The sequence below is a fragment of the Lynx canadensis genome, chromosome C1, assembly GCF_007474595.2.
Source record: "Lynx canadensis isolate LIC74 chromosome C1, mLynCan4.pri.v2, whole genome shotgun sequence".
NCBI lineage: Eukaryota > Metazoa > Chordata > Mammalia > Carnivora > Felidae > Lynx > Lynx canadensis.
The window spans coordinates 4,068,304-4,080,647 of record NC_044310.1 but is presented as its reverse complement, the minus strand read 5'-3'; the positions used below and the strand labels follow the sequence as shown (position 1 = coordinate 4,080,647).

Here is a 12,344-nt window from a genome sequence, read left to right as displayed (position 1 = left end):
GAGGCTGGGTCTCCCAGCTGCGTCGCTGTCGCTGTGGCCCAACCTCTCATGGCTGAGGGAGGGCTCTGAGGCCCGAAGGAGGGAAGTCACTTCACCTGGAAGTTGTAGTCTCAGGGCCGGGGCCAGAACCCAGGCGGGGGGGGGACCTGGATGCTGCCCTGTCCTGTGTACGCCTTGCTGCCCCCAGGCCACCTCAGGTGAGCTCAGGTGCGCAGGGGCAGGCTGCGTGGGCTGGGGGCCCCGCCCTGGCCCCCACCCCTGAGGCGGGCTCCCCCGGGGCTGGCTTGGGGCAGAGCGGGCGGAGCGGGGGAAGCCCCCGGGCTGGCGCATGCCTGTCATCCGAGGGCCCAGCAAGGCGCCAGGAGCCATGGAGTTGCGGCTGGGGGGCTGCACGGCAGCGGTGGCTGCGGTGAGTGGGAGCACGGTGGAGGGGGGTGAGCAGCCTGGAGCCTGACCTCAGGCCTGGGTCGCTGCGCTAAGAACGACGGGGCCCCACTTCGCGGGGAAGTGTGCCAGCACCACCCCCAACCCCTCTCCACTTAGAGACTCCGCTAGTTAGAGCCTCAGCCGGGCGGGGCCCTTCCGCCCCGGGGGCCAGAAGGGTCTAGGGGCCCCAGGCAGAGAAGGATCCGGGTCCTCCACCTTACACAAACCAGGAGTGGGGACGGGGCCCCCCGGTGCCTGCCCTGGTGCCCTGGCAGAGGGAAACGTGTGGGGGGAGCCGGCTGGAGACCTCGCTCTGCCTCTCCCGAGCCTGCTCTGTGCACGGGGGGAGGGAAGCTCGTCTTACCCCACATCCATGGCACCTCCCGCCCAAGAACCTGAGAAGAGGGCCTCTCTGAGGGCAAACGCGGTGGGGGGGCTCGGGAGGGGGGGAGGCCGGGGAGGGCCCGCATGGCCAGCCCTGTCACAACCAACAGCCACCTGTCTTCCAGGTCCTGCTCCTTGTGCTGCTGGGCGCCCAGGGCCAGGGCGGCACACCCAGTCCAAAGTGTGACTGTGCCTCCAACTTCCAGCAGAGGAGCGGTCTGTTCTGTTGCAAGGGCTGTCCAGCCGGTGAGCAGCCGAAGGGGTGGGAGGGATGTGGAGGGGAAGTGAGGGCGGACAGAGGGAGATGGGGTTCAGGCGGGGTCAGGAGACAGGGGAGGTGGGCAGGGGTGGGGAGGAAGTAGGGAGCCAGAGATAGGAGAGGAGGGAGGGGAAAGAGGGAACCCCCTTTGACTGTCTGACCCGGGTCTGGTTTCCACAGGGCACTACCTGAAGGCCCCCTGCCCAAAGCCTTGCGGTGCCTCTACCTGCCTCCCGTGCCCCCGCGGCACCTTCCTGGCCCGGGAGAACCACCATGAGACCCGCTGTACCCGCTGCCAGGCCTGTGATGAAGAGGGTGAGGGGCCTAGTGCTCAGTGGGGGACTCCTGAGGACAGGCCATGGCCAGGCTGTTTCTGAAGGAGGTGGCTGGCTTGGGCTTAACCTCTGGTGTGACAGCCCTGTGTCCACCCATCCCAGGCCCCTCTCCCCTCGATCCCACCCTAGGATTCCCTTGCCCCCTCACTTCCTGATGACCCTCCCATCTCCATATATGCCTCAGCCTCTGATCTGGGGTGATCTCCATGCTCCTCTCCCTTTGGGGGTGGCCCCGTCTTTGGCTGCCCCCATCTCCATTCTCCAGGGGATCTGCCCGGGGTCCCCACGGGGGGTCTCTGGCCCTGATGGCCTCCACTCTCCCCATCTCCCTGAACACTCTTGCCAGTTTCCCAGGTGGCCCTGACGAACTGCTCAGCAGTGGCAGATGCCCACTGTGGCTGTGACCCGGGCTGGTTCCCCGAGTGCTTGGTCAAGTCCTGCAGGGACGGCTCCCCCTTCCGCTGCCACCCGTGCTCAGACTGCAGGGCCCTGCACCGCCACACACGGGTGCCCTGTGAGTACTCCCGCTCTGGGCTGTCTACCCCTCCACACCGCCCCTCTCCCTAACTCCCGCTCTCCCTTCCTGACACACAAGCCATCTCCTGGACTGCAGGTTCCGTCAGAGACACCGACTGTGGGACCTGCCTGCCTGGCTTCTATGAATATGGCAACAGCTGTGTGTCCTGCCCCACGTAATGTCCTGGCTGCCCTGGGACAGGGAGGGGGTTCTGGGAGCAGAGTGGGGATCCCGGGAAGGTGGAGGGAGCTCGGTCCTGTGGTGGGTGGGCGCCATTTCAGGCAGACATTGGATACTGAAGGGAAATCTGCATTCACCTTATGCCAGATAAATAAGGGGTTGTGTCCTTTAGTAATCTTTCCAGCTGTAGGTTAAGGAAGCATAGGATTTGGCCGTTTATAGAGAGTCAAGTTGGTACAATTTCAAAACTATGATCTGCCACTCATTCTCTGGGAGATCTTGGGCAAGTGACGTCACCACTCCAATCTGTGGCTTCTCCATGTGACGATGTTATCAGGTTCTGCCCCCCCACCCCCGGGGCACAGGTTAAGGGGTAAAGCACTTTATCCATTCATTTGCTCTGCAAGTGTTTATTAAGCATCTACTATTTTCCAGAGATGTTCTAGGTGCTGGGGATCCAACAGGGAACAATGTAGGCAAATCCTGGTCCTCATGGAGCTGACATTCTAGTGACCCTCAATCTAGTCTAGAAAAAGCTCCATAAATAGCGGTTGCTGCTCTTGTTTCTGGGGACACCAGTGAAGTTTCAGCAGTCCTTTGGGAACTTTCCAGGGTACTGTGGCGCCCAGGGAAGAGACCTGGGGAGGGCAGGGCCTCCAGGATGGAGAGGACAGGTAACCTCTCCTGGTGTCTACTCCCTCACGCCCCCCACCCCACCCCCTCTTCTTGCAGGAGCACCCTCGGGAGCTGTCCTGAGCCCTGTGTGACTGTCTGTGGCTGGAGGCAGAGTAGGTGGTGTGCTGGGAATTTGGGCAGGATTATTGGGATGGTTGGGGAGGCTGGGGTGTGGCTCCTAGCCACCACTCACCCGCTGTTCTTTCAGTGTTCTGGGTGCAGGTGCTCCTGGCTGGCCTGGTGGTCCCGCTCCTGCTCGGTGCCACCCTGACCTACACATACCACCGCTGCCAGCCTTGCAAGCCCACGGTTCCTAGTAAGTACACGCACGCACTCGCACGCACATTTCTAGGGGCATCGGGTCAGCATGGGTAGCCCAGAGCCCACTCACCCCTGATGCAGAGGGGGGAAACTGAGGGAGAGAGTGCTGGGGGCAGGGGTGGCACAGGAACCCAAGAGGAGCTGCACCAGCACCCAGGTCTAGGAGTCTTGCCTGGTTGCTGATGAGATGCTCTTGTCTCTCAGCAGATGAAGCTGGGTTGGAGGCCCTGACTCCCCTGCAGGTAAGAATATTAGTAATATTCAGGGAAGAGAGTGAGCAAGAACCCAGGCCTCAGCCTTCTGGAGCTGAGAGGCTGGGCCGTATTATAACTCTTGGTCCCCCACACGGGGCACGGTGGCTGGCAGGCACAGAGTAGGCCTAATGAACACATGTGAATTCCCTGAGTAGTCGGTGAATGAGAGCAGCAAGGCACCTGTCTCTAAGTGGCTTTCAGTCTGGTGGGATCCAGACAGGTAAACAGAAGACAGTTCAGTGGGATGAGTGTCACCATAGGGAGGCCTCCGGCAGGGTTGGGGCCACAGGGGAGGGCAGCCAGGACAGGGTTATTTCAGGCAGAGGAAATAGTTCTTCTGGGCCACCCAGTGAGAGATGAGGGAAACTTCGGGAGGCAGCCTTAAAGAATGCTGACTGATCCAGGGAATGGCTACTCCCGGCCAGAGACCCCAGGAAGGGGTGACCCCAGGCTGACCTGGGGCCTCTCTTGGCTTCCAGGCCACCCACCTCTCACCCAGGGACAGCACCCTTCTAGCTCCAGCCAGCAGTATCGAGAAGGTCCGCGCCACGCATTTGGTAGGCAATGGCTGGGCCCTTGGCTCCCCTCAGATCCAGGAGGTGCCCTGCGCGGAGGTGACGTGGTCCTGGGACCAGCTGCGCAGCAGAGCCCTCGGTAAGAGACCTCACTGGCCTTGACCCCATTCTCCTGAGCCTGAGATGAGAAGTAATGGTTTCCTGAGGCACCACCTGCCCACTTCCCGTCCCAGGCGGACGGGGTGCACCCCCCTGGTCCCCCCGCTCTGCCCGTGGTCCCGCCTCTGGCCTCCGTTCTTGTTCCCCACCGACTCTCTCTGGCCCGTCCCCAGACCCGCCGCCGCCCATGCCCACGCCTTCGCCAGCGCCCCCTGCGGGCTCCGCGGCAGCCACGCTCCAGCCGGGCCCGCAGCTCTACGACGTGATGGACGCGGTGCCCGCGCGGCGCTGGAAGGAGTTCGTGCGCACACTGGGGCTGCGCGAAGCGGAGATCGAGGCCGTGGAGGTGGAAATCGGCCGCTTCCGCGACCAGCAGTACGAGATGCTCAAGCGCTGGCGTCAGCAACAGCCCGCCGGCTTGGGCGCCGTCTACGCGGCGCTGGAGCGCATGGGGCTGGACGGCTGCGCCGAGGACCTGCGCAGCCGCCTGCAGCGCGGCCCGTGACGCGGGGGCGGGGGGGGGGGCCCCCACACCGGGTGCCTCTGGGCTCTGGCGGCCCTTGCAGAAGCCCTAAGTACGGTTACTTATGCGTGTAGACATCTTATGTCACTTAATAAGCTCCTGGCACGGCCCTGCGTAGCAGCGCCAGCCGCCCTCCCTGCCGCGCGCCCCCTGGGGTTCTGGTTGAGGCCAAGCGGCATCGACGGATATCGGGAGGGGGCAGGAGGTGGCTCAGCAGTGTCTCGGCCCGACTTTGGCCGAGGCCTGGGTATTAAATCTGTGAAGAAAAGCTACTGCTTGGTGCTTCCGAGGGGCTGTGGTGTTAAGTGGCCCCGGCTTCGTTTCCTGGGGGGCGTCGTCGAAAGGCCCTGAAGTCTTAGCGCCCCAGGGTCGGGGACCCACGGTGGAACCCAGTGTGGCCCCTGGCGCCCAGGCCGCCCCCGCGCCCCGCTCCCGCCCGGCCGCGGCCTAGTTACCCGACGGAGAGAGGAAGTCGTGGCGACAGCGCGAGAGAGTGCACGTCAGCCGCGGCGGCTGAGAGAGCTTTAATGGGGGTGCGGGATGGCGGGGACGGGGAGGAAGCAGGTGGAGACACAAGCGCAGGGACCCTTGCCTCGCACTCACGCCACCAGCGTCGTGAAAGGGTCTGGGAATCGTGGGACCCGGGGGGAGGGGGGCGCGGACTTCACCAGGGGGAGGGCGAGGGGGAGGGGGGGAGGCAGAGGTTGGGCCCCCGGAGCGGCAACTCGGTCCCGACGGGCAGGTTGCCGGTTTCATCGTTTCTGGTAAACAAATGACTGAGAGGAAACCCTCGGCGGGGATGGGAAATGCGGGCCGGGTGCAGATCTGGGTCACGACGGGAGGAAAACCCCTTCCCCGAGCGCGGGGCCTGCCTCCGCCCAGGATGCGCCCGCCGCGTGGGTTCCGGGGTGCGGGGGAGGGGGCTGCGGCCGGGCGCGCGCCCGGCAGGAAAACAAGGTCGCCACCCACGGGGCTGGGGAGCGCTCTGCGCGACCTCCACCGAACATGCAAATATATGTAAATAGGCATGCAAATAAGCAGCATCTTTTTGCGTCAACAGCTTGCTTGGGCACTTTTCCTGGGCGACGGCGGCGGCGGGCGCGTTCCAGCGGCGCCCCCGGCTGGGCATGCGGGGGCCGGAGCGGGGTCAGGGAGAGGTTCCAGCGCGGGAGGGGAAAGGCAGCGCGGCTCCCAGCCCTTTCCGCCGGAGCCGGGCAGGCCGGGGCGGAGACTGGGGCCCCCAGAGCTCACGAGGCTGCGAGCAGGAGGGCGGCACCTAGTACTTAGCGATGTCCCCCTTCTTCAGGATGATCTGTCGCTGCCAGGGCGCCAGCTTGCTCTCGTCGTAGCCCAGCGTCCGCAGCTTCTCCGACTGCTCTTTCTCTCGCTGCAACTCCTCCTGCTTCTGTCGCTCCTCCTCTTTCCTAGGCATGGGGCGGGGGGGGGGCAGAGCCGCGGGCAAGCGTGAGACGGTGGGCCAGGCACCGTGAGGGGCAAGTAAGGCGTTACTGGGGGCAGGGGCTAGGTGGCCAGGGCAATGGGTTCTAGGGGCAGAAGGGCTGGGGGACTGGGGACTGGGGTCGGGTCAGGAGCCACAAGGATAGGGTGGGAACAGGGAGGGGCTTGGTTGGGGGCAGACTGGAGTCACGGGGGCACACATAGGAGCTGGGTGAGGGAGAGGCTGTGGCTGAGTTATTTCTGGCTGGGGTATTACTGGAAACAGGGGTGCTGGGTCAGGAGTGTGGCAGAGGGTGAGCGGGGAGTGTCCTGGGGGCAGGACCCAAGTAGGAGGGACCACATTAGTGGGAGGCAGTGGTGGCTAATTAGGGACGGTTATTATAAAATAGGGGCTAGAGGGGCGCCTGGGTGGCTCAGTTGGTTAAGCGTCCGACTTCGGCTCAGGTCATGATGTCGCGGTCCGTGAGTTCGAGCCCCGCGTCGGGCTCTGTGCTGACAGCTCAGAGCCTGGAGCCTGTTTCCGATTCTGTGTCTCCCTCTCTCTCTGACCCTACCCCGTTCATGCTCTGTCTCTGTCTCAGAAATAAATAAAAACGTTTCAAAAAATAAAATAGGGGCTAGAGCTGTGCTGCTGACAAGGCAGCCACTAAACTCAGGTGGTTACTAAGCATCTGAAGTGTCAGAACTGAGATGCAGGATACTTGTAAAATGCGCACGGCATCACGAAGACTGCTTTTTAAAAGACTGTAACACATCTCGCTAATGACTTTTACACTGGTTACATATTGAAATAATATTTGGATATTTTGGGCTAAGTAAAATGTAAATGTTAAATTCACCTTCACCTTTTTATTTTTTCAAAGTGCCTACTAGAAAACTTTGCACAGTGGCTCGTGTTATATTTCTGTAAGCACTGGGCTAGATTACTGGGCAGAAACCACGCTTTGAGGGACAGAGGTCAAGGTTATTGGTACTGAAGTTGGGTTATAACTGAAGGCTAGGTTAGTGGGAGACGAGGGGCTCGGTAATCCAGGCCGAGGTTATCAGAGCATAAGATCTAGACTTTGGGGCAGGGGCTAAGTTGCTGGGGGAGAAGAGTCTGGTGGCATTAGTGGGAGCAGAGAGATTGTGCTACAAACCAGACAAGGGAGTGTGCTCAAGATGGGGCTGGATGAAGGGGCAAAAGGACTGTGCCTAAGCCAGGGAGGGGCAGCAGGTCGGCCCACACTCACCGCTTCTGCTCCCTAGAGGAAAAAGAGACAGCATTATTTGGTGCCACCACCTCAGGGGCATGATCAAGACACCCTACCGGGCCCTGAAGCTTCCGGTCCCCCGGCTCACCTCTCCTCTTCTAGCTTCTTCCGCAGGAGGTCTCGCCTCCAGGCAGGCATGCTGGCCAGCCGGGCCTCCTCCTCTTCCTCCTGAAACACAAGCACAGAACTTCAGGACCAGCACGCGCTGGGAGGTGGGGTTTGGGGGGAGGTGCACCCCCAACCCCGGGGGACCCGCGCTAGTCAGGGACAATGGGATACAGACGTCCTTCTACAGAGCAAATAGATGACGGTGCCTGGCCACAGCCCCCTTAGAGGGGGCCTCCTGTGCTCTACCCCCTCATAACTCAGGCCCCCTGTGTTCTAGAGGTGGTGCCAGACAGGTCAGAGCTAAGGTGCAGGAGAGGAGCAGAGAATGAGATTTCCCACTAGGGCAGGCTGATGGATGGCTCCAGGGCCCTGACCTCAACTCTCTGGGCAGACCCATACTTGGGCCCCCACAGATCCAGCCAGCTCGGAGGGGCTCAAGCTGGCCTCCACTGCGAAGGACCTTCTGTCCTATGCACGTCCTGTTCCCAAGTGGAGCAGACACTACCTCTACAACTGTGTGGCTGCATCGACTTGGCAGGGGCGGAGGCGGGCATCCAACACAGGCAGCTTACAGCAAAGAGTTTTATTACGTGGATGTTACACAGGAGAACACGTCACACGAACACTACACATGTGGCTCCCTTGACCTCAAAGAAGTAGCTGTGAATTCCAGTGCAAAACCAAAGAGAGGAGAGCCACACTGCCCCAGGGGGGACCCACGGTCCCTCACTCAGAGGGGCGGCTTCTTCTACCTGCCTACCATGCAGAGCCCGGCAAGACTGTAGGCCCAGAGGGGAACACCTGGTTTGCCCTGTGCCCTGCCCACTGCAGCCACTGCCCCACATCTGGTCATAGTGGGCTTCAAAGGCTCTGGCAGCCTGGTCCTGGATACTCCGGGTTTTCCAAGGCCACCCTGCTGGCTTCTGGGTTTTTCCTGTGGGCCTCTGGCCTCCAGAGGGCATCAGACGGGCATCCAAGCCTGGGTTAAGATGCTTGTGGGGGAAATTCCGATTTCTGCTGCTCAGATGTCAAAAAGCTCTGCCTCCTTCTCCTTCCAGAAGGAGAAGCTGCGGTCGATGTAGCGGCAGATGTCCTCGTTGCTGAACTCGCCCATCTCAGACACCAGCTCCAGGGGGTCTTCGACAGGGGCTTCGGAACCAGGAGGGTCCCACGTCGGGGGAGGCGCGGCTGGCGGAGGGGGGCTGGGGGGCTGCGGCGCAGGAGCTGGGGCCTCGGGCTGCCCCTCTGGCCAGTCCACCGTTTGGCCCGGAGGGACCTTTTCTGCCGGCTCTCCCTCCTCCTCCGCCGCCGCCGCCTCCCCCTCCTCCTCTTCCTCTTCTTTTTTCTCTCCTTGCTCCTTCTCCGCTTCTTCTTCCCGGGCTGGCTCAGCCTCCGGGCTGTCTCCAAAGAACTGGCGCCTGAGGTCCTCGAAGCCGTCGCTCCAGGTGCGTCGGCCAGCCTCCACCTCCTCGAGCACCACGCGGTGGAAGAGGCGGATGAGCTCCCACGGGTGGCTGCCCAGCCGGTCGAACATCTCGTAGCACAGCAGGTGGCGGAACTTGCGCTCCTCGCGGCTCAGGCCCATCTCCAGCAGCTGGAAGTAGCCGAGCATGAAGAGGTCGAGCGTGAGGCTGTCGTAGCGCGGGGGCGCGCCGCCGTCCAGGGGCGGCAGAAAGTGTTCGGGCCAGTACAGGCCGTGAGCCAGGCCCGAGCCACACGAAGGGCGTACCGGCACCTGCCGCAGCAGGCTCCGCCAGTGGCCCAGCAGCTTGCCCACCACCTGCCGCTGCTTCAGCAGGCGCAGCAGCCGCGCATCCGGGCCGTCGCCGGCCGGCGGCTGGAGAGCGTCGGCGGCCTCGGGGCCGGGGCCCGGGCCCGTGCCGGCGGCCACCACGCGGGGCAGCAGTCTGCGCAGGCGCGCCTGGGCGTGGCGCCGGGGGCCGCGGAAGGTCCACTTGCGCCAGTGCTCCAGGAAGAGGTAGACGATGCGCTCCTTGCGCATATCTATGTAGTCCTGGACGCCGCGCAGCTCGGTGGAGAGCGACGGCTGGCGCGCCAGCTGCTGGGGCTCGGGCAGCGCCGCCTGGTGGTCCGGCGCGTCGGGCGGGCCCAGCGCGCCCACGGAGTCCCAGGGGGCCGGCAAGCCGTTGGCGACCGGGGCGCTTGGCTCCCCGGCGCCGGCAGCCACGTAGTCCTCCTCGAGGATGGGCTCTCGGCCCGAGGCGGCGGCGGGAAGCGAGAGCTTGCGGCGCGAGCCGCGCGCGGGCGCCGAGCCCTGGGCGCGTAGCTCGTAGACGGCGCGGAGATGCTGCACGGAGACGCCGCACTCGAGGATCTCGCGCGCCACGGCCTCGCGACACCAGCTGAGCGAGTGCGAGCGGCCGAGGCAGAGCGGACCCGGCCGCCAGGGCGCGTCGGGCAGCGGTGCCAGCGGCTGGCCGGTGTCGGCGGCCAGCAGCTCGGCCAGGTGCGCGGGCCGGCCGCCCAGCGCGGCCAGCAGCGTGGCCATGCTCTTGAGCAGCGTGGAGATCTTGCTGCACCAGGCAGGCAGACTGGCTGCGCGGCCGTGCATGCGGCGCGGATCGACGGTGAAGCGCGGCGCGGAAAGGGCGGCCGAAATCGGCAGCAGCTGCTCCAACTCCAGCTCCAGCTGCTCCAGGCGCGCCTCCAGCTTCTGCGCCTTGTGCAACACCTGCAGGTTCTCGATTTGCTGCTCGATGCGGAGGATGTCGGCTTCGGTCATGAGCTCGCCGAAGGGCCCGAGGATGGCGTTGTGCGCGCTGGAGTACCTCCAGCCCTCGCGGGGGTAGCAGCATGAGCTGGCGGACGTCAGCTAAGGCGGGGAAGACAAGAGAGGGGAGGGAGGCGCGTCTCCCTCTGGCCCGGCTCCCGCAGCGGCCGCCGGGGGGCGCCCTTTGCATGTCCTGGGTGGTGTAATGGCTCCGCGGGGCTCTGTTGGCAGGGATGGGCCACGCCCGGCCGGCGGGTGATTACACTGGGGCGAGACTTCGGCCCAGGCCGCTACTCCGGGCGCTGGGCAGTGTCCACTTTGGTCGCTGGCGGGGTCGTTGGGCGCTGTTGCAGAGACTGAGCGGGCAGAGGGAGTCTCCACACCTGGCTTGGTTGCTCATTACACCACCGAAGGAACATGCAAAAGGCGTTGAAGCTGCGACGCCAGGCTGCCCTTTCCCACCCCATCTCAGGGCTGCTGTTTGGAGGCCACATCCCAGAGGGACCTCGCGCATACTGATGACCTCTTGTCAGCTGTCCCCGCAGCCCGAGCCCTCCCTGTGCACGCTGTCAGTGTTTTACTGCTGAACCAGCTTGAAGCCTCAGCTCTCACCCCTTGTCCCCGGCACTAGGGATGATAATCAATTTTATGAGCTAGGTGTGCCAGGAACTGCTGAGAGTTTCGTTCATTCCTCACTTTAGTGCTGGGCTTCTGCAGCCTGGGCTGGGGGGGGGGGGTCGTCCTCACATCCTCCCGGTTCATCTTGACCCACTACAATCAATCCGTTCCCTCACAGACACACAGGATGATGCTAATTCCCTCACTTAACCTCTCTCCCAGGCTCCCTACTGCTGCAGGAGAAAGTCCATTTTCTTCAAGGCCAGGACTTGGTGATCTGCCCCCACTGATCTCTCCAGCTCCGCCCCTGTACTGACAGGACAGTCACTGAGCCTGCTCTTTGCCCCACTCTGTTCCCAGCCCACCTCTTGCTCATCTTCCAAGTCCACCTTGGACTTCACTTCCTCCTTCATAACGCTGGCCCCACCCCAAATAGGACGGTGGGTGCAGGGCAGCCCCAGGCCTCTGCATGCCCCATCCCAGTGAGGGCAGTGTTGTTAACAGCCCCGTCCCTGGCTTCCCTGCTCACTCAGGCTCTCATGTTACCTTGTTTTGTATTCTTGGGGGCACTTATCTCTCTACTAAGATGCTGTGTTTGCTTGTTGGTTGACCCCCTCCCGCCCCACTCCCCAAAGCCACCTTTGAAAAGGCCTTGAGATACTCATCGCGAATCCCTAGAGGCTACAACAGTGCACAGAACACAGCACCCAGGAAACACGTGCTGAGCCGGTCAGTGGCAAACCACCCTGCCAGCCAAAGACGGTCAATCATCTGACAGATAAGAAAACTGAGGCTGGGTGAGGCTCGGTCTCGAAGGCTGGAAAGTGGCGGTGCAGGAAAGGGCCCAGGCCAGTCTGACTGCGGCCCAAAGCCCGTTGGCCACGCAGAGGGCGGTCCCTGGACCAGCAGGTCAGTCTCACCAGGAGCTTCCCAGACACGCAGAATCTCAGCCCCACCCACAGCTCCTGAATCAGAATCCGCATTTTTACGAGATCCCGGGCGACGTGAAGCACATTCGCGTTTGATGAGCTTTGCCCGTCTCACGGAAGGACAGTCCCCAGGGCAGGGGAGGTCCTCCAACCCTGCTTCCCGCCCCCCAAGGACAACGGGAGCCGCCTGAGGTGGAAAGGCCCCCGCAGGCCGGGCGGCGACGTGGGGGATGGGCCCGGGCGCAGAAGCCCCGCCCCACCCACCTTCCGTCTCTGCTCCTCCTCCTCCTGCATCTTCAGCTGCAGCTTGCGCACCATCACCTGGCGCTTCCACTCGGGGATGGGCCGGCCCTGCTCATCGTGCGTGGGGATGAGCGCCTCCACGTCGAGCTGCACGCCTGGCGCCGGGGTGGCGGGCGGCGCCGGCGCCACGCTGCCGTTGAGCAGTGGCTGGGGCCCCACGGCCGGCGGGGTGGGGCTGCGGGCCCGGGACGGCGCGGGCGACGCCTGCGGCAGCGGCGCTTCGGGCTGCGGGGAGAAGCGGCGAGGCTGAGTGACCGGCCGGCACGGGGGCGGGGGGGGGGGGCCGGGCGGGGTACCTGTCGAGCCGCCTACCTGGGAGATCGGCTGCCCGCTGCCCGAGAACACCGTGGTCAGCCCCTTGCTCTGCGGCGTCGGCTTCAGACTCTTGCCGGCCTT

General features: G+C 63.6%; 2 protein-coding genes across 3 annotated transcripts in view; one reads left to right on the top strand and one right to left on the bottom strand.

The window, feature by feature from the left end:
* Window positions 1–213: 213 nt before the first annotated feature.
* Window positions 214–4,817, top strand: TNFRSF25 (TNF receptor superfamily member 25). Of its 2 annotated transcripts, none has more exons than XM_030326190.1 (10): window positions 214–409; window positions 936–1,056; window positions 1,250–1,384; window positions 1,751–1,918; window positions 2,018–2,096; window positions 2,834–2,889; window positions 2,985–3,092; window positions 3,305–3,339; window positions 3,831–4,005; window positions 4,199–4,817. In XM_030326190.1, exons 1-10 carry the CDS (start codon window positions 329–331, stop codon window positions 4,528–4,530), a joined length of 1,290 nt encoding a protein of 429 aa, XP_030182050.1. In that variant the 5' UTR covers window positions 214–328; the 3' UTR covers window positions 4,531–4,817. The 2 variants fall into 2 exon arrangements, with proteins under 2 accessions (XP_030182050.1, XP_030182049.1); XM_030326189.1 differs by having other exon boundaries at window positions 3,302–3,339.
* Window positions 4,818–5,057: 240 nt separating this feature from the next.
* The window catches only part of ESPN (espin), a 19,102-nt gene continuing 11,815 nt past the window's right edge, over window positions 5,058–12,344 (bottom strand). The window contains exons 2-6 of the mRNA XM_030327484.1: window positions 12,261–12,341; window positions 11,910–12,173; window positions 7,348–7,427; window positions 7,239–7,250; window positions 5,058–5,972 (exon numbers count right to left, since the gene is read on the bottom strand). Of these exons, the coding sequence (XP_030183344.1) occupies window positions 5,825–5,972; window positions 7,239–7,250; window positions 7,348–7,427; window positions 11,910–12,173; window positions 12,261–12,341 (585 nt within the window). The 3' untranslated portion in view covers window positions 5,058–5,824. The remainder of the gene's footprint in view (window positions 5,973–7,238; window positions 7,251–7,347; window positions 7,428–11,909; window positions 12,174–12,260; window positions 12,342–12,344) is intronic.

What these genes read in the sequence shown, in the direction of transcription:
- TNFRSF25 (XM_030326189.1), top strand. Translation starts at nt 329, where the DNA reads ATGCCTGTCATCCGAGGGCCCAGCAAGGCGCCAGGAGCCATGGAGTTG. An exon ending in TGTCTGTGGCTGGAGGCAGA is followed by an intron (nt 2,890 to 2,984) that starts GTAGGTGGTGTG and finishes CTGTTCTTTCAG; the next exon opens with TGTTCTGGGTGCAGGTGCTC. An exon ending in GCTGCGCAGCAGAGCCCTCG is followed by an intron (nt 4,006 to 4,198) that starts GTAAGAGACCTC and finishes GCCCGTCCCCAG; the next exon opens with ACCCGCCGCCGCCCATGCCC.